This window comes from Bacillus rossius, chromosome 1 (assembly GCF_032445375.1).
Source record: "Bacillus rossius redtenbacheri isolate Brsri chromosome 1, Brsri_v3, whole genome shotgun sequence".
Lineage (NCBI taxonomy): Eukaryota > Metazoa > Arthropoda > Insecta > Phasmatodea > Bacillidae > Bacillus > Bacillus rossius.
In genome coordinates, this window is record NC_086330.1 from 297,422,594 (window position 1) to 297,449,195 (window position 26,602).

The 26,602-nt window shown below is 33.5% G+C and overlaps 1 protein-coding gene and 1 long non-coding RNA gene across 2 annotated transcripts in view; one reads left to right on the forward strand and one right to left on the reverse strand.

The window, feature by feature from the left end:
* Nucleotides 1–26,602, reverse strand: part of LOC134527789 (uncharacterized) — a 110,410-nt gene that overhangs the window by 62,583 nt on the left and 21,225 nt on the right. The gene's annotated exons all lie outside the window — the stretch shown is intronic.
* Nucleotides 1–26,602, forward strand: part of LOC134528599 (uncharacterized) — a 38,906-nt gene that overhangs the window by 3,260 nt on the left and 9,044 nt on the right. The window contains exons 2-4 of the mRNA XM_063362351.1: nucleotides 23,520–23,660; nucleotides 23,862–24,098; nucleotides 24,806–25,039. Of these exons, the coding sequence (XP_063218421.1) occupies nucleotides 23,520–23,660; nucleotides 23,862–24,098; nucleotides 24,806–25,039 (612 nt within the window). The remainder of the gene's footprint in view (nucleotides 1–23,519; nucleotides 23,661–23,861; nucleotides 24,099–24,805; nucleotides 25,040–26,602) is intronic.

Genomic DNA, 26,602 nt, shown 5'->3' on the forward strand with positions numbered 1-26,602 from the left:
CCATTTAGTTTAACGCGATTTTGCAAGCCACATAAAATAGATTAATACGGTTTGAAGTTGTTAAGGAAGGGGAATTAGTGCTCGCATACAAGGCTAAATGACACATAAAGTATTCAAATCAAGCAAGCCTATCGAATTTTATGAAATCTATGCAACTGTGGCCCAATTACGTTTTACTGTGATTCAATTTGTCATAACTTCCTACATATACAAACACATGTGGGGGTTTGGGAGCGCAGCCCCCAACGACTGAAAGCAAGTATTGTTACTATAAAGCCAAAGTACCACCTAATTGGAGACTTATTTTAGGTAACTAATAAATCGCTAATATTAACTGAAGCTTATGAATCTTCTATGCAGTGGCTAAGAATTTAGTTCAACTTCGATGAAGTGTAAATTATTCCAAAAACTTGAGGATGAAAAATAATTTCAAAACTTGAATTTTCGTGTTTTCTCTAAGGACCAACTATTTGTGCTAGTAAACAAAGAGACAAGTTAAGGTTCATTAATAATATAATCTTTAAAAGTTGAGACAAACCAAATGATTAGATCATAATTAAACACTGACAAAATAACATTTCCTGTGTGTGTTAGTCATTTTTCTTTCTTTGTATTTAGTATTTGCCAGACCGCAGTCAATTCAAAGGTGTTAAGAAATTTAATAACACCTAAGTTATAATTTGTATAGCCTCAGTGAGCTTTCTTTTTATGGAGGATTTATTAGTTTATTAATACTATATATGCCAGGTTTTCATTAATCGAATCTCTCCAGCTAAATTTGTGCTAAACCAATGGTATTAATAATTCTTATACTTATAAAAAAACTAGCCGATACACGCCCGCTTCGCTGAGCTTACGGTAAGGTTAATTTCAAGTCAATTAAACACCTTTAAGTTGGTGAAAATTACGTTGAAATATTCCGTTACAGTCATTGATTCACAAGCCTATTTATTTAGCTATCTATTGACGAAATTGAGAACTAAACTGTTATTAGATCCTTCATTTTGCTAGCCGCTGCAAGCTCCACTAAGCCAAAACCTTGTTATTAGATCGTAGACATAGAGAAATGACACACACAAACGCTATTTTTATATCTATGAACTTTGAATTTTTTCGCTTATAAAATGAATTTATCAATTTTTCGATGGAATTTCATAAAACTATGCGGCCTATGTTTCAATCCAGGTTATAATCTAGCTGTGTACCAAATTTTATTCAAATTATTTTGGTAGTTTTTGCTGGAAAGAGTAACAAACATCCATCCATCCAAATTTTTTACATTTATAATATGTGAGATGAATTGCTTGCGTTTGTTTCGCTAACAATCAAAAACGGCTAGACAGATTTGAATAATTTATTTTTTGTCTTTTTTCGCCTCAATATTGATGCTATTTAGGAATAATAAACTTAATGAAATCTCGAGAGGAAAAGCCAAAACAAATCGAGAAAATAAATTGGTAATTCTACCATAGAAGCTTGGCCATAGATAATGTTACAGACGTACAAACGGTGTCAATATGTCCACCAAGCAGTAGCCGCGAAGCTATTGTAAAGAAAAAAATGAGAGAGAATGAGAAAAACTGAAGCTCTTAACTTTTTTTCTAACCATGTTTGGGACGATTTGTTTTACACATTTTGGATTAACACGCATTTATTAGCTTCACCTACATATATCTATGTAGCGGTATCTTTCAACATAATTTTCACCAACTAAAAGGCGTCTGATTGATTTTAAAAATTGCACTCTCGTCCAGGGTCAATGACGATACAATATTTTGATAACTTAAAACCTAATGATGAGGGGAATTGGGGGTTGATATCAGAGGGTTAAATAAAAACTAATTTTGAACTGTAGGCATGAACCAGGCTTTTTGTGCAGCCATTAGGTCTACGGTACCCTCTTAGGCCTGTTCCACAATGACACGGAAACGGAACAGACAGAAACGGAGACGAAAACGGAGTATTGTTCCGTTCCGTCCGTATTTTTCTCGTTCTACAATACATGGACCCGTAAGAAATCTTGGCCAATAAGAAAGAGCGAGCGTGACGTAACTGAAAACTACGAGTATCAAGTGAACTACCTGTTAAATCGAAATGTATGGTTGTTAACTTGGTAATGTAGTAAGTCGATTTTTTTTTTTTTTTTTGCGTTGTGGCGGTGGTAAAGTTGTCCTTCTCCGTCTTCTCATATATAGCAGGTATATCTTTAACCATGAAAATTAAATGTTCATCAAAATTCGTCATGATGAAACCCACGTGCACAATTCAAATTTCAAAACAAATCTTGTTTTGTTGTTCACGCATAAAAAAGTAGTCAAAAATACGGAAACCAACATTAGTCAAAACTAATATCTTAATTAACATGAACGCGCAACTGTAGCTTGACAACTGCAGTGAATAAATAACGTGCTCCTATTGGTCTAACGGAGTAACGTAAACGGAAGACTTCAGCACTGCTGAGCAGGTCCGTGCGGGTCCGTCTCCGTTTGGGTGCTATTGTAGCTCTGTTCCGTGAAATCCGTCTTCGTTTCCGTTTTCCGTCTCCGTTTCCGTGTCATTGTGGAACGGGCCTTAAGGGAGAGGGGTGTTAAAGACACAAAATTTCGAAAAATTTAGAGCTCGGTGTTATTATTTTCTTTTTTAAGATTTCAAGTGTTTACAATCCAAAATGTCAAGTTAAGGTGAAAATGTGCTCGGAAATATATATATAAAAAAGTTGTTTTAGAGTGTTGCCGAGGATCGTGTTACACGGGGAAATGTGCCCGGAATTCATCTTTCTTCCCCTCTCAAGAGTGAGAGGAATCGTAATGCCACACATTTTTTAAAAATTTTTTTATGTATTGTTTAAGATTAAGAGAAAATATTTTAGAATGACAATATAGGAAAACTTAAGCCTTTTAACATGGCGAACACTGGTGACACCCGACAGCAGTTACCCGGGCGCCTGTACGTGAAGGAACGCCCATGAAATTCAAATTCCCGTGTATTACAATGGGAGATACCAGCACATATCTTTCGTCTCTTGAAAACTTGTTGTCATCATGAAATGAACTTACGGTCCATATATTTTTACAGAAACAGAGTATTCATAATTCAAAACAGTTACCCAATTTACAGAGATATATTGATTTTTAAGATCATTAAAAATGACGTAACTGTAAACATAACGGACAACCAAATGACGCAGATCAGACACAATTTTTAATAGTTTCGCATACTTAACTTTAGACATGAAAGGTTGTAAATCGCATATTATATCAATATTTTGTGAAAATGGAAAAACTTTTCTCAAGGAACAGCTTAAGAAAAAAAAATTAAAAATCTAATAATAGTTGTCCCTAACCAAAAATAAGAATTTTTAATGTTGCTAACTAAAGTCAACCATACACTTATAAAACATTTATGGTAATTAAATTCATTTAACCTAACCAAATACCTACTTAAACTAATTGACATTATTTTTATGTTGAAAATCAAACATAAAACTTTTGAAATCAATAAATACTGGTTAAATGCATGAAATAATACAGTGACAACTAAGTCATTGAGCAGAGTGAGAGGAACACAAAAATACAAATCTTTGGATAGTTAGATTTTTTTAGGCAAAACTGTGGTATAAAAATTACAATAAAAATTTTAACAAAAAATTCTGTTAAAAGTAGGTGGTTTAAAAAAAGAATAACTATTTTTAAACCTTGAATGTTCAAATACGTATCTTTGTTTCCAATAAGGCACTACAATTTATAAAGAGTGGAAAGGTATATTTGCTGTAAACCATACACACGTAAACATGGTTCACAAGTAAACATGGTTATGAATTCATCCTTCGGAAAATTAAAAAAAAAAACACTTCTAACAGTTAGATACACCGTAATTATCGCAACCAAACATTGCACGAACTTTTCCAGTCATTATAAATAACTTTAACAGGATAAAAAAAGGAAAAAGTTCATTCACAATTAGCAAAATAACATTGTCTCAAAGGCGCTTACGACATAGGTCCAGGCTAGGCCGCCAGAATATGCTGCTGAATGTGTCGCCCATTTGTTTTATATAGGATATTATCCGTCTACAACATTTGTAGAGAGTGTTCCCGACTATGTAATGAAATATTTCCATTTAATATTTACCCATTTTTAACCGTCCCAATGTGTTGAAATTTTGCACACATATCAAAAACCTCTTAAAATAAAATATTTTGATAACTGAAACCTGAGCTTTGTTGAAGGATAAATAAAGACTATAAAGGGGTTGTAACCAGGCCTGTTCGTGTATCTATGAAATCTAAGAATTGTGGGAATTTACACCGTGGTCGACAGAACTTTTTAAAGAGGGGGGGGGGGGGGGGGGGGTTGGGGGTTAAGGACCCGAAATTTCATAAATAAAAATTAATGCTTTTAAGACTTTGAGTGTTTCCGATCCAAAAGTTCATGTTATTGTGGAAAACGTGCCCTAAATTTTGAAAATTTAAATAATTATATTAAGTTAGAGTATTTCCAAGGTTGGGTTATAGTGGAAAATGTTCACGGTCTTCAGCTATTTCCCCCTACGAAATTTTGAAAATTATATCACTGTAACCTGCATACATGAATGGACTACGGTATGGGGTCGACTTGACGCATTTGCTGTAATGACTATACAACGTGTAAATTAATAATACATTTTAAGTTCATTGTAACCATTTAAGACACTAAATCCCCATATTAAGGTTTTTTAATGTATTTTTATTACTCACATAAAAAGTTTTCTTTGGACAAAAGTAAAAATAAATATTGTAGTACAAGAAAAAACATACCTAATTATAACCGAGTATACTGAAAATTTAAAAATAAAATTTAAGATTAAAGTCTCTGTCCAACAGCCAAATAATACAACCCTATCGTTTGTCTCTAAAAATTAGTGTATTATGAGAACAGATTTGGTTAAAGTGAATTAAAATACATTTTGTGAACATTCATTTTGATAAATCATTTTAGTAAGGAAGATTGACTTTTCAGGTTTAGACATAACTACAAATTTATTCAAATGTGTTATACCGAGACTTGAGTTAGTTCGAGCATTTGAAATTTCTCAAGATTAGTTCGACAGATTTCAGTGCTTGTGAAAACAATTCTATTTCGGTTTACAGTGTTTATTACAATGTTAAGGAGATGAGTTGACATTTGTCATTACAGTCAATCGAATTTGATTTTAAACTCCTTCGATTCCCTATATGTCTGGCCTTCCCGATGACCATTTACAAATCACAAGGCCAGTCTTTGTGAGTTTGCGTAATTGACTTGAAGTCTCCGTGTTGCGCATGGACAACTGTATGTCCAATGTTCACATGCTGGAAAGCCATTATAATTGTTAACTTACGCGCCAGAAAACAAAAAGAAAAACGAAGTTTACCAGAAAATTTTGCATTCAATATTTATTCCATTTATCTCTCACGTAAATGAAAGTCAATGAATTACAAACGATTTTTGTTTTATAACCAAAAAAAACTTAAACCGTACACGATGCGGCAAATGCTATCGATCTAAATTTATTGGCGTTGGATAATTGATTGATTGGGATTGATAATCGCTTATGAAGAGTTACATTACATCACTGTTAGGTGTTACGAAGTTAACCGGGTCACCTAGTAACTATTAATTGTCAATAAATGAGATAATTTATAATTTTAGTTTAGTTTCTTTTGTGATCTCCCTAAGTTGCGTTGTAATCATTGAAATGGCTCTCGAAATGTGCTCTCTCAAAATGCATTTTCTCATGGTACCTGTTCAAAAACAACAAAATGTGAAATAGTGTTGGTGCTGTTTCGATATGATTATCGAATGTGTAGATCACGTTTTTAGGTTAGGAACAATGTTCGATAGTTGTAGGATAAAATAATTCTAGTCTAAATATAGGAACCAACTTCAGAATTGAGCCCGATTAAACATTTTACGTACCTATTGCTCTCAACAGATCAAGATGTTTATTAAGGCGGTTAAAACAATTTTATAAGAAAAATAGTATTTACTGTTTGTGCGTCAAAATTTATGTTTATTGGAAAATGTTAGGGATTAATTTACATTGTCAGAGTTGTCGTAAATTTACTTTGTGACTTGATTGTTTGAACTAAAATATAAAAATATTAAATATGTCTGATTCTCTGAAAAAATACCTACTGCTAATAAGTAGCGGCCCTGGACTTTGTCGGGCTCTGGGCTATTTGCTTTATTGGAAGGCCTCCACCGGAACTCTTTCAAACAACATTACTAACCCAACCTACAGCATACTTTCAAATATGGTTTTGCCAATCCATTTTAGGTTATTTTGATGTATTTTACTCACAAATGATCCTCAGGGTAGTCTTGTAAATGCTGATAAAATTTCCGGTAGAATCGCGGTATTGAAAGTGGAAATAAAATCTTAGGAATTAAATTTTAATACGAAATAATGAATTTAAATAGATTTTTAACAGCAATGCATGCCACGGGATTAAAAAAATAATTTTTCGTTCCCATTTACATATATATTTTTAACAAAAGACTGGCCAAAAAATAAAATTAAAATGTTTGGTGAAGGGCCCCGGCAGCAGCGGGGCGGCACACCCTACCCTGGAGCCGCCCCTGTTGCTAATAATTTTAAATAATGCGTATAAAAAGTAATTAACGTAGTATTAAGCTCCCTTTATCTAGTAGTTTACAAGCCCTTGCCACAAAGTTTATTACTTTTCTTGTGTAAGGTACAATTATATTGGCTACGCTATATATTAAGTCATGTCGGTCATACACGATTCCAAACGCATGAAGTGATACTGTACATCCATCCAGTCACACTAAAGACTGGTCTTACATGTTATAATGTTCAATTATATACGCCAACTGTGAGTGAATCTACTTAAATATTTAACAACATATTATATTACAATAATTCCTGCTATCGTTTACGACCATTTTTAACTTTAATTGCCCCTTTATTACATTTCGTAATCACATAAGGTAGAAAACTATTGTGATTTGATTGATACCCGTCAATTCGTCACAAAAAACAAAGTGATGATATTGGCTGTAGATGTTTTCGCAGGAGATACGTTCTCATTATGTACAGTAGAATTCGATATGCTATAAGGAAATCTTGCCAAACGCACCACGCTCTGTGCTCAAACACTCTTGATTGTTGCAGGATATTGCGTGCGTATTAGCCCAGTTTGCCGTCGAGATCAATTAAGTAGAATAAATATATGGTACTGATTATTTAAAAAATTGTGTTTGATAGTTGATCAAGCAATGGAAATTTATTAAGCACTTACTAAGAGAAACATATTTTTAATGTAGTTTATCCAGTTTCGGTTGCTAGCAGAACATTATGTTAGTTACACGTGTAGAATCCATTCATGGCCCCCGCGTTCGTGAGACGAACTGGAACTTACAACTAAAATATATGTCTCGATAAGTTTAATCTGTATTAGATGAAGTTCACTTGTGTGATGCTTTTTATGGCAGAAATAGACTAAGTAAATTGGTTTTAGTGCTGCAAAAAATAATATTGCCATTTATATTTTAATATACTTCACTTCCAGGCTCTTTGTTTCCTAGAACTCATTTTCTTTGAAAACTGTTATAATATGCATTTAGCCTAAGTAGAAATAAAAACATTAACTATTCCTAAGCTAGCTTTTTAACGTGTTTTATACTTAATAATTTTTTTAAAATTATTTCCTTATACAACTACGTGAAAGGTGTTTTATTACCACATGGATGATATTTTAATTATATACTTTATATTGTAAATTTTTACGTACAAATACTTCATTTTAATTGCTTGATACGTGTCACACCTCAACGTAAATAACGACTTATTAAATTTGTTTTGTTTTAGGTCGTTGATGTTATAAGTGTTAGACGAGCAAAATAACAATTTGGTTATGTATCTCTTATTATAAAATATACTTATTTTGAGCATTAAATACCCCTATATACTTTTACTAACGTATTTATTTTTCCATATTTAAGTAAGCAATTATGCTTATTGCCTTTTGTACATATTTTATGCAAAAATCTAAAGTAATATTACTAACACACAAAATAATACACGATTCTTAAGATATTCCTTAAAACGACACATAAGTGAATCTGTAATTATTGCGAGTTTTAGTTTGTAGGTCTAGCAGCATAATACTTAACATATATTCTCTCACATATTTTTTATTACTTTTTAGTTTAGGAAAGTAAAATATTTAAAGTTTACATATGAGAGTATTATTCACTTAAGTGAAGCAGCATTTAAAGCTTAATAACAACAACTTTATGATTTAAAGTCTATGAAACAATTTATTTAAAAAATCTTAGTTTTAAATACCTTTATTTTCACCTTTAACCATCAGTCAATAATAATTCCATGCTAGGTATATGTAGTGAAGTAAAGCGTAAACCGTCGTAATTCAATAATAATTTTGCTTTAATGAGCAGAAATGAAATTTTCTGGAAATATTATCCTTCAAAGTGAATAAAAAAACCTTAAACTTACAATTTCAAGCATGTGAAAAGAATAAACAATATACTTAGCTAGAGTTACTGATTTTTTAAACATATTGAAATTTATCGATTTCAAACCAAAATTAAGCCCATTATCACTTTTACACAGCACAATTGTTTTACAGAGTTTGCACCTTTGTTTAACGGAATTTATTTTCACAGTTATTAATAAAGAGCCTGTAAGTTTGTATAATCATGTAAAAAAAATACGATTTTGACTTTCTTTAAGGTTATTTGAGCTCATGTAAAACGTTGAATAGTAACGCGGAGTTAGTACACTGTCAAATGTTCGCGATTATAAAAACAATTAAAACATAATTTTAACCAAACTGTTTCGTGATTTATAAACACAGGTATTGTGCACTCTCTGTTTTTCCGTTTTTTTCTACCCCTTTGGTCGGATATTGCCCATTAACGAACTCGGACCGAGATTTTCCACTTATGATTTTCTGTATCAGTTTGGAAGTGATTTATGAAAATTTGCGCTAGTTATTGTGTCCACAAAATTGTTTATAATTATATACATATAATATATATTTATATATATTTATATATATATATATATATATATAACTTTTGAGTTGACGATGGTTTTGGGGTCTATAGACCATGAAACGAAAGAATATATAAAAATTTTCCGGAAGTCGCACCATTGGTCCGGCTACAATAGGTATTATTTCTTTAAAATTTACCTTAAAGGGAAAAGTGAGATTCACTTCAACAAACATCGATGTAAACAATGTTAGCAGTGTAGCCACCATGGATATGTGAGTAAAGATTACTAGAGTTGCAAGCTGTAAAAACCATAGAGGTATAATAGGTAGAGGGAGCGTTCGCTATACCATGACATGTATGTGTGTTCAACATCTTCACGTGACTTAGGGATAATTTGCGCGATAATTCAAAATTTGTTTCAGATTCGTAATTACACTTGCTAAAGGCACGAACGTAACGAATTTGTTGGCGTTCGCTGATCATCATATGAGAGTATTTATACCTGTTCAGAGAAAATACTTTACCAAACATGGCTTTCAACTAAATAATGCTAGAAAAAAAAATTGTAAGTGAAAAAATCAGCGAAGTAGTATATTGTTTGTACTTTGTATAATGATGTTTCTTTTACTTATCTGTCTTACCTAATTGATGTCTATAGATATGTAATTTATTATTTTAGTTGACTTATTCTACATCCAATGAGACTTGTACTCCAAAATTTATTTATGGAATGCAATAAAAATAAATTACATAATATTAATTTGTGTTACTTTTGCATTACTATGATGCAAAAGTTCTATTATGACATTAGGTTCTGATTTACTGATTAATTTAAACTCTAGAGCCTAATACATTGCAATTCCTTTGTGGTTTTGTATTAACTTACTGTTGCTCTTATTGCATTGTCAGCTTAATACTTCCCACAGACTTTTTAGTGCTGAATGCAATATATTACTGTAATGTTTGGTGGCTTAATGTATTGAACCATTTTAATGATACCATTGAAGGCTCAAAGCTGATTGTGAAGTATTATTGTAGTGATTAATGTGTTATACTATTTTAGGCAATATTGTATTGCACACACTAATTTTTTTTTAGTGCTAAGCAATTGCGGAGGGAATTCGAAAACTGTGGTAACGGCAGTGTTCTTTAGCCATGTTCCACCAAACGTCTCTGTATGAAAGCACTCCTCTTCGAAATATTTGGAACATATTTTTGTCGCCGAAGTTGCTTTGAAATCTTGTCTTACTTTGATTTCCCACAATATTCTACGACTCACGTCCTTCGGAAAACTGAATACGATTAAAATTGAGAGACATAACACATATTTTCGCCGCGATGCGATATGTAAACAACAGCAATCGTCCTTAATTCCAAGCTGACCATGTTGAACACACATTTGTGACGTCATGCTCTCTCTACCCATAATATATGTCTATAGTAAAAACAAGGTCTTCAGGTATGCCTTCAACGCGTAGCCAGTGGCCTTGCGTTTTGTTAATGGTCATAGAATAACATAAGCCTACTGGCAACTCAATGAAAATTACTTAAAGTGAGGGCAATTCGGGGCATAACAGGAACCTACTATCCGCACTCTATCCTGGTATAATGTAATATCAGTTTGTACAACGTCGTATGTAGATTTGTGATTTTGAGTAGAGTGCTGTTACACAGTTTTAATTAGCTTAAATTTCTTACTTTAGTTATATATAACCGTTTTTTAATTTTTATTTTTCATGGCGGAGATTGACGCGTTTAGCGAAACTGTTTTCTATTTTATTATTTTTGTATACTTGTTCATTCTCTTTTTTATTTCTGTATTTTTGTGACTGAAAACCTAATATATCCACGTCTCTCTCTTTCGTGTTTGATACTTCATCACTTGTAATTTTAAGTAGACTTAAAAAAAATACCTATTGTAGCCGTACCCATGGTGTGACTTAGGGAGATTTTTATATAGTTTTTATTTCATGGTTCATAGACCCCAAACCCATCGTCAAATCAAAAGTTTAAACATTTGTACATATAAACCATAGTTTTTGTGGACATGATAACTGCCACATATTTTCGTAAATCATTTCTAATTCGATACATATATTCATATTCTATAAGTAGAATATTCAGACCGAGTTTGTTAATGTGCGATATTAAATCAAAGTGGTTGGGGGGGGGGGGGGTTGGGGGGGGTTGAAAATAGAAAAATTCTCTGTAACTCGCACAATATGGCGAACATCACATCCGTCTGAACGTTTTAATACTTAGTAGGAGTAATACCATAAACGTTTTTGTCTTAGCTAATTTTTGATAACGACTAATCGTACCTAACCACAAGGGGATGAAAAACAAGTGTTGGAGCACGAAAAAAATCGCAAGCACAAAATCTTATCAGTTCAAATTTTGTATTTATCTTATAATTACTATCCAAAATTTTTGTTTGGAACAATTTTTTTATGAAACAAGCTATTATTGCAGGGGGTTGAAAAAATAAAGGAGTAAAATATAAAAACTTCACGATTTCCATACCATGTACACTATTAAATCCGTTATGCTTTATTATAAGACATTATTTTATCTACAACCTTCGTTTGAAAAAAAAATTATACGACCAACCATTACTGCAAGGTGTAGAATAAACAAGGGATGGTGGAGGAAAAATCGTTTCCTTCGTAAGCACATCATCGAGTCTGTACGAAACCTGAATTACATTGTAATATTAGTAGTATAGGAATGGGGCTGCGGGCACAGGCTTCAGGCTGTGGTGTCTGTGGTGTTTTCCGCCATATTGGATTGTGACGTCACGGTGGCCATCTTGGATGAGTGTAACGGGACACAGTGTAACGGGACACAGTGTAAAGGGACATAACGTAACGGGACAAGTAGATCACGGCGGCCATCTTGGATCCGCCATATTGGATGACGTAATTGTGTGTTCTAGAAAATTCCGGCGATGTGTTTTCCGCCATATTGGATGATGACGTCACCGTTGCAATTTCCATTACGGCCACCATCTTTAACTTTTTTATTTATTATCCGATTTTAATGAAAAAAATTAAAATTTATAAAAAAATTAAATAATAAAATTTTAATAAAATATTTTAAAAAAACATACATTTACGACACGGAGTTCGGAGTCCTCGGTTCGAACCCGACGAGGGCAAAAAAATTAAAAATGGCGACCGATCCTTCCCTCACAGTGGGCGCAGGCAGACACTCCCACCACATGTTTCATAGCATATATATAATCCGGCAGTATGACGTCATGTCCGCCATCTTGAAATTTGGACGCCATCTTGAAAATCTTTATTTATTATCCGATTTTAATAAAGAAAATTCCAAAATTCATCAAAAAATTAACGTATTTGAATTTTGTTTGATTATATCGATGTACGTCCTTGGTTCGATTCCCGACGAGAGTAAACGGTCGATCCTTCCTCCATGAAAGCTACCTAGACTGATCTACCAGCACCAGTACCAAGGTATATATCATCAACTGGTATGACATCATGTCCGCCATCTTGTCTCCATCCGCTGGAGACCACCATCTTGTTTTCGTCTGCTAGAGTGTTCCGATACCATGTAGTATAATTATCTGGTAACCATACTTTTATCCTCAACTGTTGACATTGAACATTGACCTTTGACCTTGACCTTGAAATTTGACCTTGAACTTGATCTTTGACCTTGACCTTGAACTTTGACCTTGACCTTGACCTTGTAATTTGACCTTGACCTTGAAATTTGACCTTGTCCTTGAAATTTGACTTTGTCCTTGTCGACCATCATGGATCCGACATTTTATGTTCAGTACATGCTGGAGTACGCCATATTGTGTGTGTACCAGTATTATAGAGTAAATTTCCATCTGGATAATTTTATTCTAACCCGCTACAGTGCAGTAATCATTTATTATGGAGGTGCCCCCCGCCATCTTAAAATTCGGCCGCCATCTTGAAATCATGTAATAATGTAGCTAGAAAAGCGGGAAAAAATCCAAAATTCATTAAATAAATTAGTAATCCATATAATGATTGATTGGATCGACTAAGGTCCTTGGTTCGATCCCTGGCTGATACAAAACAACTATAATTTAAAAAAATACTACTAAAAAAGTGTTAGGTTTGAGAAAATAAAAACACCACAAGTTCTTTTAAAAAAAAATTTATAACATAAATTCAATACACTACTACAAGTACAAAAAAAACACTGACAAATTACCAAAGCCTTTTGGATTCCTCGATTCAAACAGTCTTCTTATTGTACGGACTAAGCCTTTTACATGACTTTAAATGTCTATCCGATCCGTTCATCACCACAGCCAGAGACGGACTGAAATTCATAGCACTTATATATAGTCTCATTAGCCGGTACAACACATGAGTCAAATCAATAACCATGTTCAATATACGTCTCGGAGCATTTTCTATAATGACGATGTAAACTATCGAGACGTGAAATTAGTTTATTACACTTATTGCACTGAAATTGTATTCTTTGAACATTATTAGAACAACCGCTTCTTTCATGTCTGCGAGCATTTGAGGTGATAGTAAATGATGCACCACAGTATTTGCACTGATGCGAAGTACGCTCTTCATTAATTGAAGTATTCAATGCTGATGAAACTTCAGCTGATGGTGGAACAGCACATACCGAAGTCTCCTCCAGTGTTGTCAGAGGCGTTGCCAACGGGATCTGCTCCAACATCGTCGGCACCGACGTCATGATTCCCGTAGTCGATGGTACATCCTCCATCGAGTACGACGTTAAAGTCGGTAAAGATGCCATCGAAGTCTCAAGAACAGGCAATTACGCGACTTATGCACCAGAAGAAACAAACTAGGTGATCCGTACACCGTCGACGGCAGTAACAAACTGAGCGTCCTGCTGCCTAGGACTCGTTTATATACATTAACCGGTTTGAATAATACGCTAGTCAAATCAAGAACAATTTACTCAAATACTAATGTCAAAAGAACATTAAAAAAATAGAAGCACCATCAACAAAAAAGAAAGCACATTTGGAAGCACCTTCAAAAAAGGAAAAACAATAGGAAGCACCGACTACGTAAAAAAACAGCACATTTGGAAGCACCGTCATCGAAAAGGCAGCACATTTGGAAGCACCGACAACGAAAAGGCAGCACATTTGGCAGCACCGACAACGAAAAGGCAGCACATTTGGAAGCACCGACTACGAAAAGGCAGCACATTTGACAGAACCGACAACGAAAAGGCAGCACATTTGGAAGCACTTACTACGAAAAGGCAGCACATTTGGAAGCACCGACTACGAAAAGACAGCACATTTGGCAGCACCGACAACGAAAAGGCAGCACATTTGGAAGCACCACCATCGAAAAGGCCGCACATTTGGAAGCTCCATCAACAAAAAAAAAAGGCAAAAGGAAGCACAAGTTAGAAATCAGAATACACAAAATAAAAACATTAAATTCTTATAATTTAAATTATTTATTTTATTGCTTTACATTATACAAATGCAAGTAAAACAAGCCATTATTGTATGTAGCCAGCATTCCTCAGTTCTTTGAGTATGAAGGATATTTCTTTGATGCACGAATAGTTTCCTGCACAAAGCGAACCATGTAGAAGTCTTAGCCGGTCAACCAATATGTTTGGATCTTTCCATGATGTGTAATCATTCTCTTCTACCACCATCTTCCTTGCACCTTTATAATAAATATTATGATCTCTGGTGTCTTCCGTTTTACCACCAACCTCAGGGTAACTTTCATGTTTGAGACGGATATCATCACAAGCTTGATCAGATTTATTTAATATATCATGTCGTTTCCATCGTTTCGGTCTCAGGACACCGCCAAATTCTTCGATCTTGGCAGCTTTAGGTGCTTCATCATAGTCTATGTCTTTGTCAACAGCTTCAGAGTCACTGTAACAATCACCGTAGAAGGAATCGTCTTCACCCAATTTACCGTAATAATTCGATGTTGATGATGTTGAAGTGTCTTCATCGTCTTCATGCTTCCTTTTTAGGAGTCCATCATTTTTACAAAGTAGGAAAGATCTACTTGAATTCGGCTGGAATATATTCTCACTTTTCACGTTAAGGATTCTTCGATTGTCTTCATTCTTCCGTAAATCATCAACCTCCTTCAATTTAAGTTCTTTGTCGAGATCGGAAGAGCCAAGAAAATTATTGTCGTAATGCAGATCACTCTTCCTTAGGCTAGTAGATTCATCGTTGTCCTCTAGCTTGTACGCAGGCTTGGCGCTACAAGTTCTGCCATGTCTTTTTAGGCTCTCTCTCCGCGTAAACGACTTACTACATCGAACACAACTTATCATATTGCGCAGTGGATTTTTAACACAGTCATTCTTCTCGTGTTGTCTTTTATTCTTTCTCAAGATAAACTCTTTACTGCAAAACTTACACCTATGTTCTTTCGATACAGCGTCAGATCCCGAATCGGAATTCATATTAGTTACGAGACTAATGCCAGATACCAATTGAGTGTTTTAAATTAGATCCAATACTTAAATAGAAATTTTTTCATATTTCATCAGCGAGAATTAATATATCTCATGCAAAAGTACTTTATGCATGTAGTTCTGCTTTTCAACAACAGATGTCGCCACATGTTGCTAGCAGGTAAATAATATTTAGTTCTTTTATGCGGGATGCGGGATGCTCACTAACGATCGCAAAAGAAGGATGGCTTCGCTAGACTCCAAGGAAAAGGAAGTTCGTCTTGCATGTTGGTGCTCCACAGATGTCTCATGACGTAATATTAATTTGACTGAGTAATGATATTTTTTAATTCCACCTGATGAAAATATTGTAAGTTTTGATTTAGTAGCAGAAATTATCGAATTAAATGTAACTCCAAATAAAATGACATGTCTCATTAGACAAAAAAAAATCCATACGATGAGCGGTTTCTCAGAATAGTCAGAAACACTTGAAGAAACCACAGGAATGATTGCAAGAACACGGGAAAAACCATCAAAATATTGACAAGAATAATCAGGACCACACGGAGAAAACCATCATAATATTAGCAAGAATAATCAGGAGCACACGGAGAAAACCATCATAATATTGACCAGATTAATCAGAAGTACTCGGAGAAAACCACCACATGTTTTCTTTGATATCATAAAATTACAAGAAAAAATATTTAAATATAAAAATAAATTAATAAAAAAAATTAAAAAAGATTAAAAAAATGCATAAATAGTTTCTGCTAGCTTGTAAACTTATCATTGTTGAGCAAAGATAGAGTTCTTGTACAAGCCAGAAATTTATGCATTTTTTTAAATTTTTTTTATTAATTTATTTTTATATTTAAATATTTTTTCTTGTAATTTTATGATATCAAAGAAAACATGTGGTGGTTTTCTCCGAGTACTTCTGATTAATCTGGTCAATATTATGATGGTTTTCTCCGTGTGCTCCTGATTATTCTTGCCAATATTATGATGGTTTTCTCCGTGTGCTCCTGATTATTCTTGTCAATATTTTGATGGTTTTTCCCGTGTTCTTGCAATCATTCCTGTGGTTTCTTCAAGTGTTTCTGACTATTCTGAGAAACCGCTCTCCGTATGGATTTTTTTTGTCTAATGAGACATGTCATTTTATTTGGAGTTACATTTAATTCGATAATTTCTGCTACTAAATCAAAACTTGCAATATTTTCATCAGGTGGAATTAAAAAATATCATTACTCAGTCAAATTAATATTACGTCATGAGACATCTGTGGAGCACCAACATGCAAGACGAACTTCCTTTTCCTTGGAGTCTAGCGAAGCCATCCTTCTTTTGCGATCGTTAGTGAGCATCCCGCATCCCGCATAAAAGAACTAAATATTATTTACCTGCTAGCAACATGTGGCGACATCTGTTGTTGAAAAGCAGAACTACATGCATAAAGTACTTTTGCATGAGATATATTAATTCTCGCTGATGAAATATGAAAAAATTTCTATTTAAGTATTGGATCTAATTTAAAACACTCAATTGGTATCTGGCATTAGTCTCAGTAACTAATATGAATTCCGATTCGGGATCTGACGCTGTATCGAAAGAACATAGGTGTAAGTTTTGCAGTAAAGAGTTTATCTTGAGATAGAATAAAAGACAACACGAGAAGAATGACTGTGTTAAAAATCCACTGCGCAATATGATAAGTTGTGTTCGATGTAGTAAGTCATTTGCGCGGAGAGAGAGCCTAAAAAGACATGGCAGAACTTGTAGCGCCAAGCCTGCGTACAAGCTAGAGGACAACGATGAATCTACTAGCCTAAGGAAGAGTGATCTGCATTACGACAATAATTTTCTTGGCTCTTCCGATCTCGACAAAGAACTTAAATTGAAGGAGGTTGATGATTTACGGAAGAATGAAGACAATCGAAGAATCCTTAACGTGAAAAGTGAGAATATATTCCAGCCGAATTCAAGTAGATCTTTCCTACTTTGTAAAAATGATGGACTCCTAAAAAGGAAGCATGAAGACGATGAAGACACTTCAACATCATCAACATCGAATTATTACGGTAAATTGGGTGAAGACGATTCCTTCTACGGTGATTGTTACAGTGACTCTGAGGCTGTTGACAAAGACATAGACTATGATGAAGCACCTAAAGCTGCCAAGATCGAAGAATTTGGCGGTGTCCTGAGACCGAAACGATGGAAACGACATGATATATTAAATAAATCTGATCAAGCTTGTGATGATATCCGTCTCAAACATGAAAGTTACCCTGAGGTTGGTGGTAAAACGGAAGACACCAGAGATCATAATATTTATTATAAAGGTGCAAGGAAGATGGTGGTAGAAGAGAATGATTACACATCATGGAAAGATCCAAACATATTGGTTGACCGGCTAAGACTTCTACATGGTTCGCTTTGTGCAGGAAACTATTCGTGCATCAAAGAAATATCCTTCATACTCAAAGAACTGAGGAATGCTGGCTACATACAATAATGGCTTGTTTTACTTGCATTTGTATAATGTAAAGCAATAAAATAAATAATTTAAATTATAAGAATTTAATGTTTTTATTTCGTGTATTCTGATTTCTAACTTGTGCTTCCTTTTTGCCTTTTTTTTTTGTTGATGGAGCTTCCAAATGTGCGGCCTTTTCGATGGTGGTGCTTCCAAATGTGCTGCCTTTTCGTTGTCGGTGCTTCCAAATGTGCTGCCTTTTCGTTGTCGGTGCTTCCAAATGTGCTGCCTTTTCGATGGTGGTGCTTCCAAATGTGCTGCCTTTTCGTTGTCGGTGCTTCCAAATGTGCTGCCTTTTCATTGTCGGTGCTGCCAAATGTGCTGCCTTTTCGTAGTCGGTGCTTCCAAATGTGCTGCCTTTTCGTAGTCGGTGCTTCCAAATGTGCTGCCTTTTCGATGGTGGTGCTTCCAAATGTGCTGCCTTTTCGTTGTCGGTGCTGTCAAATGTGCTGCCTTTTCGTAGTCGGTGCTTCCAAATGTGCTGCCTTTTCGTTGTCGGTGCTTCCAAATGTGCTGCCTTTTCGTAGTCGGTGCTTCCAAATGTGCTGCCTTTTCGTAGTCGGTGCTGTCAAATGTTTCTGCCTTATCGTAGTCGGTGCTTCCAAATGTGCTGCCTTTTCGTTGTCGGTGCTGCCAAATGTGCTGCCTTTTCGTTGTCGGTGCTTCCAAATGTGCTGCCTTTTCGATGACGGTGCTTCCAATTGTGCTGTTTTTTCGTAGTCGATGCTTCCTATTGTTTTTCCTTTTTTGAAGGTGCTACCAAATGTGCTTCCTTTTTTGTTGATGGTGCTTCTATTTTTTTAATGTTATTTTGACTTTAGTATTTGAGTAAATTGTTCTTGATTTGACTAGCGTATTATTCAAACCGGTTAATGTATATAAACGAGTCCTAGACAGCAGGACGCTCAGTTTGTTACTGCCGTCGACGGTGTACGGATCACCTAGTTTGTTTCTTCTGGTGCATAAGTCGCGTAATTGCCTGTTCTTGAGACTTCGATGGCATCTTTACCGACTTTAACGTCGTACTCGATGGAGGATGTACCATCGACTACGGGAATCATGACGTCGGTGCCGACGATGTTGGAGCAGATCCCGTTGGCAACGCCTCTGACAACACTGGATGAGACTTCGATATGTGCTGTTCCACCATCAGCTGAAGTTTCATCAGCATTGAATACTTCAATTAATGAAGAGCGTACTTCGCATCAGTGCAAATACTGTGGTGCATCATTTACTATCACCTCAAATGCTCGCAGACATGAAAGAAGCGGTTGTTCTAATAATGTTCAAAGAATACAATTTGAGTGCAATAAGTGTAATAAACTAATTTCACGTCTCTATAGTTTACATCGTTATTATAGAAAATGCTCCGAGACGTATAATGAACATGGTTATTGATTTGACTCATGTGTTGTACCGGCTAATGAGACTATATAAGTGCTATGAACTTCAGTCCGTCTCTGACTGTGGTGATGAACGGATCGGATAGACATTTAAAGTCATGTAAAAGGCTTAGTCCGTACAATAAGAAGACTGTTTGAATCGAGGAATCCAAAAGGCTTTGGTAATTTGTCAGTGTTTTTTTTGTACTTGTAGTGTATTGAATTTATGTAATAAATTTATTTTTAAAAGAACGTGTGGTGTTTTTATTTTCTCAAACCTAACACTTTTTTAGTAGTATTTTTTTAAATTATAGTTGTTTTGTATCAGCCAGGGATCGAACCAAGGACCTTAGTCGATCCAATCAATCATTATATGGATTACTAATTTATTTAATGAATTTTGGATTTTTTCCCGCTTTTCTAGCTACATTATTACATGATTTCAAGATGGCGGCCGAATTTTAAGATGGAGGGGGGCACCTCCATAATAAATGATTACTGCACTGTAGCGGGTTAGAATAAAATTATCCAGATGGAAATTTACTCTATAATACAGGTACACACACAATATGGCGTACTCCAGCATGTGGTAGCTCCTGGTAGCATGTACTGAACATAAAATGTCGGATCCATGATGGTCGACAAGGACAAAGTCAAATTTCAAGGACAAAGTTAAATTTCACGGTCAAGGTCAAATTTCAAGGTCAAGGTCAAAGTTCAAGTTCAAGGTCAAATTTCAAGGTCAAGGTCAAAGGTCAATGTTCAATGTCAACAGTTGAGGATAAAAGTATGGTTACCAGATAATTATACTACATGGTATCGGCACACTCTAGCAGACGAAAACAAGATGGTGGTCTCCAGCGGATGGAGACAAGATGGCGGACATGATGTCATACCAGTTGATGATATATACCTTGGTATTGGTGCTGGTAGATCAGTCTAGGTAGCTTTCATGGAGGAAGGATCGACCGTTTACTCTCGTCGGGAATCGAACCAAGGACGTACATCGATATATTCAAACAGAATTCAAATACGTTAATGTTTTGATGAATTTTGGAATTTTTTTTATTAAAATCGGATAATAAATAAAGATTTTCAAGATGGTGTCCAAATTTCAAGATGGCGGACATGACGTCATACTGCCGGATTATATATATGCTATGAAACATGTGGTGGGAGTCAGTCTGCCTGCGCCCACTGTGAGGGAAGGATCGGTCGCCATTTTTAATTTTTTTGCCCTCGTCGGGTTCGAGCCGAGGATTTCGAACTCCGTGTCGTAAATGTATGTTTTTTTTAAATATTTTATTAAAATTTTATTATTTAATTTTTTTATAAATTTTTAATTTTTTTTCATTAAAATCGGATAATAAATAAAAAAGTTAAAGATGGTGGCCGTAATGGAAATTGCAACGGTGACGTCATCATCCAATATGGCGGAAAACACATCGCCGGAATTTTCTAGAACACACAATTACGTCATCCAATATGGCGGATCCAAGATGGCCGCCGTGATCTACTTGTCCCGTTACGTTATGTCCCGTTACACTCATCCAAGATGGCCACCGTGACGTCACAATAAAATATGGCGGAAAACACCACAGACACCACAGCCTGAAGCCTGTGCCCGCAGCTCCATTCCTATACTACTAATATTAATGTAAAACTTTTATATAGGACAATGTTTGATTACACGAACAATTGCTGCACGGGGTTGAAAAAAAGAGGAATAGAATTTTTAAAAAATATACTCCTCTCTTCTTAGGAATACCATCACATCAGTTAGATTTGTGTGTGAATTTTATAATATTTTTTCAAAACATTTGTCTAAAAAAATTATTGATACACACCATTGCTGCAACTGGTTTAAATATCTTGGGTTTGAAATAAGCAAATATTTAAAACTTCCCTACCACAAAGGCTACTCTATGGGATAAATATGTCTTTGTTTATATATTTTAAAATTGTCGCAATTTTTTTCCTAAATAAATTTTATGTTACAAATTATTACTGCAAGGTGCGGAAACAACAAGGATAGCATGACAATTTTTTTTTAAATTTTTAACAGATAATTTATAAAACTTAACAAACGTTTCCTAAAAATTTGGTTAAAATAATTTTTAATAAAAAATAACAGTTAAATCAGGGGTTAGAATAAAAAAATCGTTCCATAGAGTCAATTCATTCAAATTTATTTTTAACTTTCTTAATATTACCTTAAACATTTATTCAAAATAAAAATTTAAGTGACCACAAGTTAGTGCCAATAATTAAAAATAATGTTAGAAGTTTAAAAAAAACGTAACTCTTTGTAAATACAATATCAAATTCGTTTGGACTTTAAATGCTGAATGCATTGAATTGAAGAAAAAATATTAACAATATTTTCACTGTCTGGAATATGATAAAATGTTTATTTGATTATTTTTGAATATTGGTGACCTACATGGGAAGTTATGGGCAAAAATTCACAAAAAAAAGTTTGTGATTAGTAATGTTACCTGAATACTTATAAATGCTAAGTTCATTTCTTACATATAATTGTAAATCTTTAAAACATACGTACCCTTTTTTTCCCCTTTATTGACGAAAATTCTTAGACTAAAATTGTAAGATTAATTTAATATTGGGACCTAAAATCATCATTTGCTAAATTAAATTTGGAGATATTATTATTAATGTTTAAATAATATCTTTTTTTCGCGCCTTAGGGGTTGCATTTGACAAATTATAAAATTTTGTGGTCGGTAATTTTTATATGTTTATTATTTGTACTTATAATCTTTTCATCTGCTTGATTAATTTTTAAGTGCTATAATATATTATAGTGGAACCATTTTACCCCTTGTTTACGTCCATAGGGGTGGAATTCTGTATTTAGATATAGCCCAGTTTATAAGTTATCCAAAAAGCTTTACACTTAAAAATAAAAACCTGTCAGTAGATTTAACTGATGGTTTGAACATACAATCAAACAAACAAGCAGACATTTACAGTTTTATAATAGTAGGTATATATAGACACAGCCGTCGAAACCTAAATCTTAGTTTCAGCACCTTTCCTTCTTCTGTATAGCCTACAGTGTACTAGTTAACATCTGAGTTGGCAGGCCATGCAGTCAACTATGAGACAATATATGGTTTATTTTTTCAGATAGAAGCACGTGGCCTAGTGAAAGAAAAGCTATGCACATAGCAAATAATTTTTCCAAAGCAACCACTGCGATTAACGGCGCTTTGTTTTGCCTGAAAAGAAAACTTCCGTACCTATTTAGGGGCTGTTTCTTTTGTAAACTTTATTAGCTTTAGAAGATCGAATATAGTTCAGAGATTCTGACCCAGGATAAAGTGAACTTCATCGAAACAGAACAGTTTACAACCGAGGATGAAAATTTAGGTATACAACTTTTAATAGTAATACGTTTTAACATACAGATGGAAAAGAGGTGTCTCTTACAGTGTTGCAGTAGAACAGTACATGAAAACGATAGCACGATATTTTCTGGTTTTAGATTTGATAGATGCCTGACATTGTAAAAAAAAGTTATAGAACATTTAGTGTTACCGAAGACATTAGTTACGTTATCACCAATGACCGTTTATTTGACCATCTAGGCGCCTGTAGAAAAAATAATGGAGTTTATAAATATGTTAAATGTGAGGTACATTTTACGTGAAATAATGATTATTGAGCGTACCAAACGTGACCATTTCAGCAAGGTAAAATTTCAAATGCAGTACGGGACGATCAATCTTCTAGCTCAATTCGCATGCTTTTATTTTGTTACATTTTAGATTATATGCATTAATTATTTGGGTTTTTAAAGTTAAGTCGGTGTAAATTGATTTAGAATAGTAGATTTACGTTTTCACTTTCATAGTTATTGTTATTTGTTTCGGAACATCTTATTTTGGTGAATTTATTCAGTTGTAAATCGTTATGGTGTTTTAAGATGGTATAATTATTGTTTATTACGTGCGTTAGTATTTTCTTTTGGCGAAACTATTTTGTAATGTTTTAAAATTATGGCGGCAGTAGGCGTCTAATTGTTTAAATTAAAGCTAACAGTCTATCAACACACAATTAGTATATTATTTACAACGATAACTGAAAAGTACTTAATGTGACTAATATTATATTTTACAGATTGGTGCACAGTGAAGTTCTTGGAAGACGGCATAGTTCAGAGATGCAAAGAGACAGAGCTACGAAAAAGAAACGGAACACTATTTGCTAGGTGGCTAAAGGATGGCCGTTGGTATCCAGCATCTATTCTGGAGTCTGGGGGTAATTAAGTAAAATTTGTTTATGATTTAAATTCTTTTCATTTTATAAAAAAAATATTGGAGACCAACTGATCTTAGATAAATAACACTGAAAAACAGTTAAAAATCAATAATAATAATAATAATACTTATGAAAATTTTGTTGCCATATTAAGTTTTCGTCATTTGAAAGTAATTTTAGTGATCATTTATTTCTTTTCAGATGATAAATCATCCTCTCTCAAAAATGTGACAAAGCCTACTGGGAACGCCACTACAACATTCGATATTCATGAACGTCAAATTCCCCTACAAGATTCTGCCTCTAATGCAAACACATTGGATGTTGCGGGCATAACGGAAGATTATGTTGAGTCTCAGTCTTGCTCAATCGACTTCTACCCTATTGTGACTGAGCATGAAGTGTTGAAGAACAACGAAACGTTAAGTGAAATTACAGGTGAGTTGCTACTGCAGCGATTATTAAATTACATTAAAAGTTTACGTAACATTTTAATATCATTATTTTGTTTAAAGTTCTATTTTTTATTTATTCGAAAATAAAATGACTTTTTATACTAAAGCTACCTAAAGAGTCTACTCAGTTAGCTCCATTCTGTAGAGTTAGTTATTCATGATTTTATTTGAAAATACACGTACCCAGTCTTTAACGGTGCAACGGTAGAAAACTATAGGTAATTGTAACATATGTGGAGTCCTTGTAAACAAACTACGGTAATATGATAATTTTTACTTTAGAATTATTTTATGTAGAAAAACATTATGTAAAAATTTATCATTGTGAAATTAAATGAATTAATTTATTGCTTTTTATTAAGAATTTAAATTTAAAAAATTTAAATCTGAACAAAAATCCACAGTAGAGTTAAATAAATTAATATTAATATAACTCTTTATCGGCAATTTAAATTTATTAAATAATTATTTCATTTTTTATTAAAAAATTATCAATATTATTATGCCCTATTCAATATCACTGATAATTAAAGTAATTTTAAATGGAAAACCAAGTAAAGCTTATTTCTAGCTAATACCTGGCATGTGTTACAATGCTTCACTAAATTATATTAAATTTGTGGCTGTATTAAATTTTGTCATTTGAAAGTAATATAATTGTAATTTTAGTGAACATTTATTTCTTTTCAGATGAATCATCCTCACTCGAAAATGTGACAAAGCCTACTGGGAACGCCACTACAACATCCGATATTCATGAACGTCAAATTCCCCTACAAGATTCTGCCTCTAATGCAAACAAATTGGATGTTGCGGGCATAACGGAAGATTATGTTGAGTCTCAGTCTTGCTCAATCGACTTCTACCCTATTGTGACTGAGCATGAAGTGTTGAAGAACAACGAAACGTTAAGGGAAATTACAGGTCAGTTGCTACCGCAGTGATTATTAAATTACATTAAAAGTTTACACAACATTTTAATATCATTATGGTACTTAATGTTACTCTATTTTTTATATTTTCGGAAACAAAATTTTTTTTTATAGTAAAGCTACCTGAGGAGTCTACTGAATTAGCTTTATTCTGTAGAGTTATTCATGATTTTATTTGAAAATACACGTACTCAGTCTTTAACGGTGCAACGGTAGAAAACTATAGGTAATTGTAATGTCATATGTGGAGTCCTTGAAAAAAAAAACGGTAATATGTTAAGTTTTACCTTAGAATTGTTTTATGTAGTAAAACATAATGTTGTAAAAATAATAACATCGTAAAATTTAATAAAATAATTTATTACCATTTGTTTAGTATTTTAACTAAAAAATTAAAATTTCTAACAAAAATCCTAAGTAGTGTTAAGAAAATTAATTTTTAATTTAACTCTTTAAAAACAAACAATAATGTTTGGCACCAGAAATTAACCTTTTTTATTATTATTAATATTTACCAACACTCTATTAAATTCACATTACACTTAAACGAGCTTCTGGCAAAAATAAATAAAATAAGAATAAATTTAATACATTTTTACTTCATATTTTTTTATAAACCAAATTTTATTAAAAAATACAATAAGACTTTCACCATTCTTATTAGGAACAAAACATAACTAAGGGGGAAAAAAACTTTTAATCAAAATTTATCAGCAATTTAAATTTATTAAATAAATAATTTTTATATTTATTATTCTTTAAAAAATATATCAATATTATTAAAACATTTCAAAATCACTGATTAATAATAGTTAATTTTAATGGAAACCATGTAACTCTTATATAATACCAACAAATGCCGCATTAAATTTTTGTAATAAGCTTTAACTGTACAAAGCTTCTCTGTGAATCTATACCTTTCTGTGTCTCTCTATAACCCTACCTATCTCTGACTATATCTCTCTAACATCTCTCTATATATATACTGCCATATCTCTGACTATATATTTACATATATCATTACATATCTCCATATCACCCTATAATACTCTAGTTCTCTTTGTTTTTTTAATGTGTATATATCATTATCCTCCAATTCTCCCATATCTTTCTATGCATCTTCATCAATCTTACTATATGCTCTTTATAGTTATGTTTTTAATTTTTCTCGATTTATATCTCTACCTCTACATGTCATGCTATTTAACTTTCTTTATCTCTCCCCATGTATTTATTTTTATATTTATTTGTATCTCTTCTTCTCTATCTCTCTTGCGAATCGCGCACTAACAGTTTTATTTGGAGCGTAGATAATAGAGAGTGTCATGAAAATACTTATTGGTTATTATTCCATACTACTAACGCGTCATATTAGATTGGCATGTACACTCAGAAGAATTAAACAATGCAAAATACCAAAACCACGGAGATAAAGAAATCATAAACAATGCAACGACTAAATTTCCTACAAAATATTAAAACTCTGCTAACAAAAAATATTGAAACCAATAATCACTATTAAAATTATAATCAGGGTTGCTAGGGTCAGGTAAAA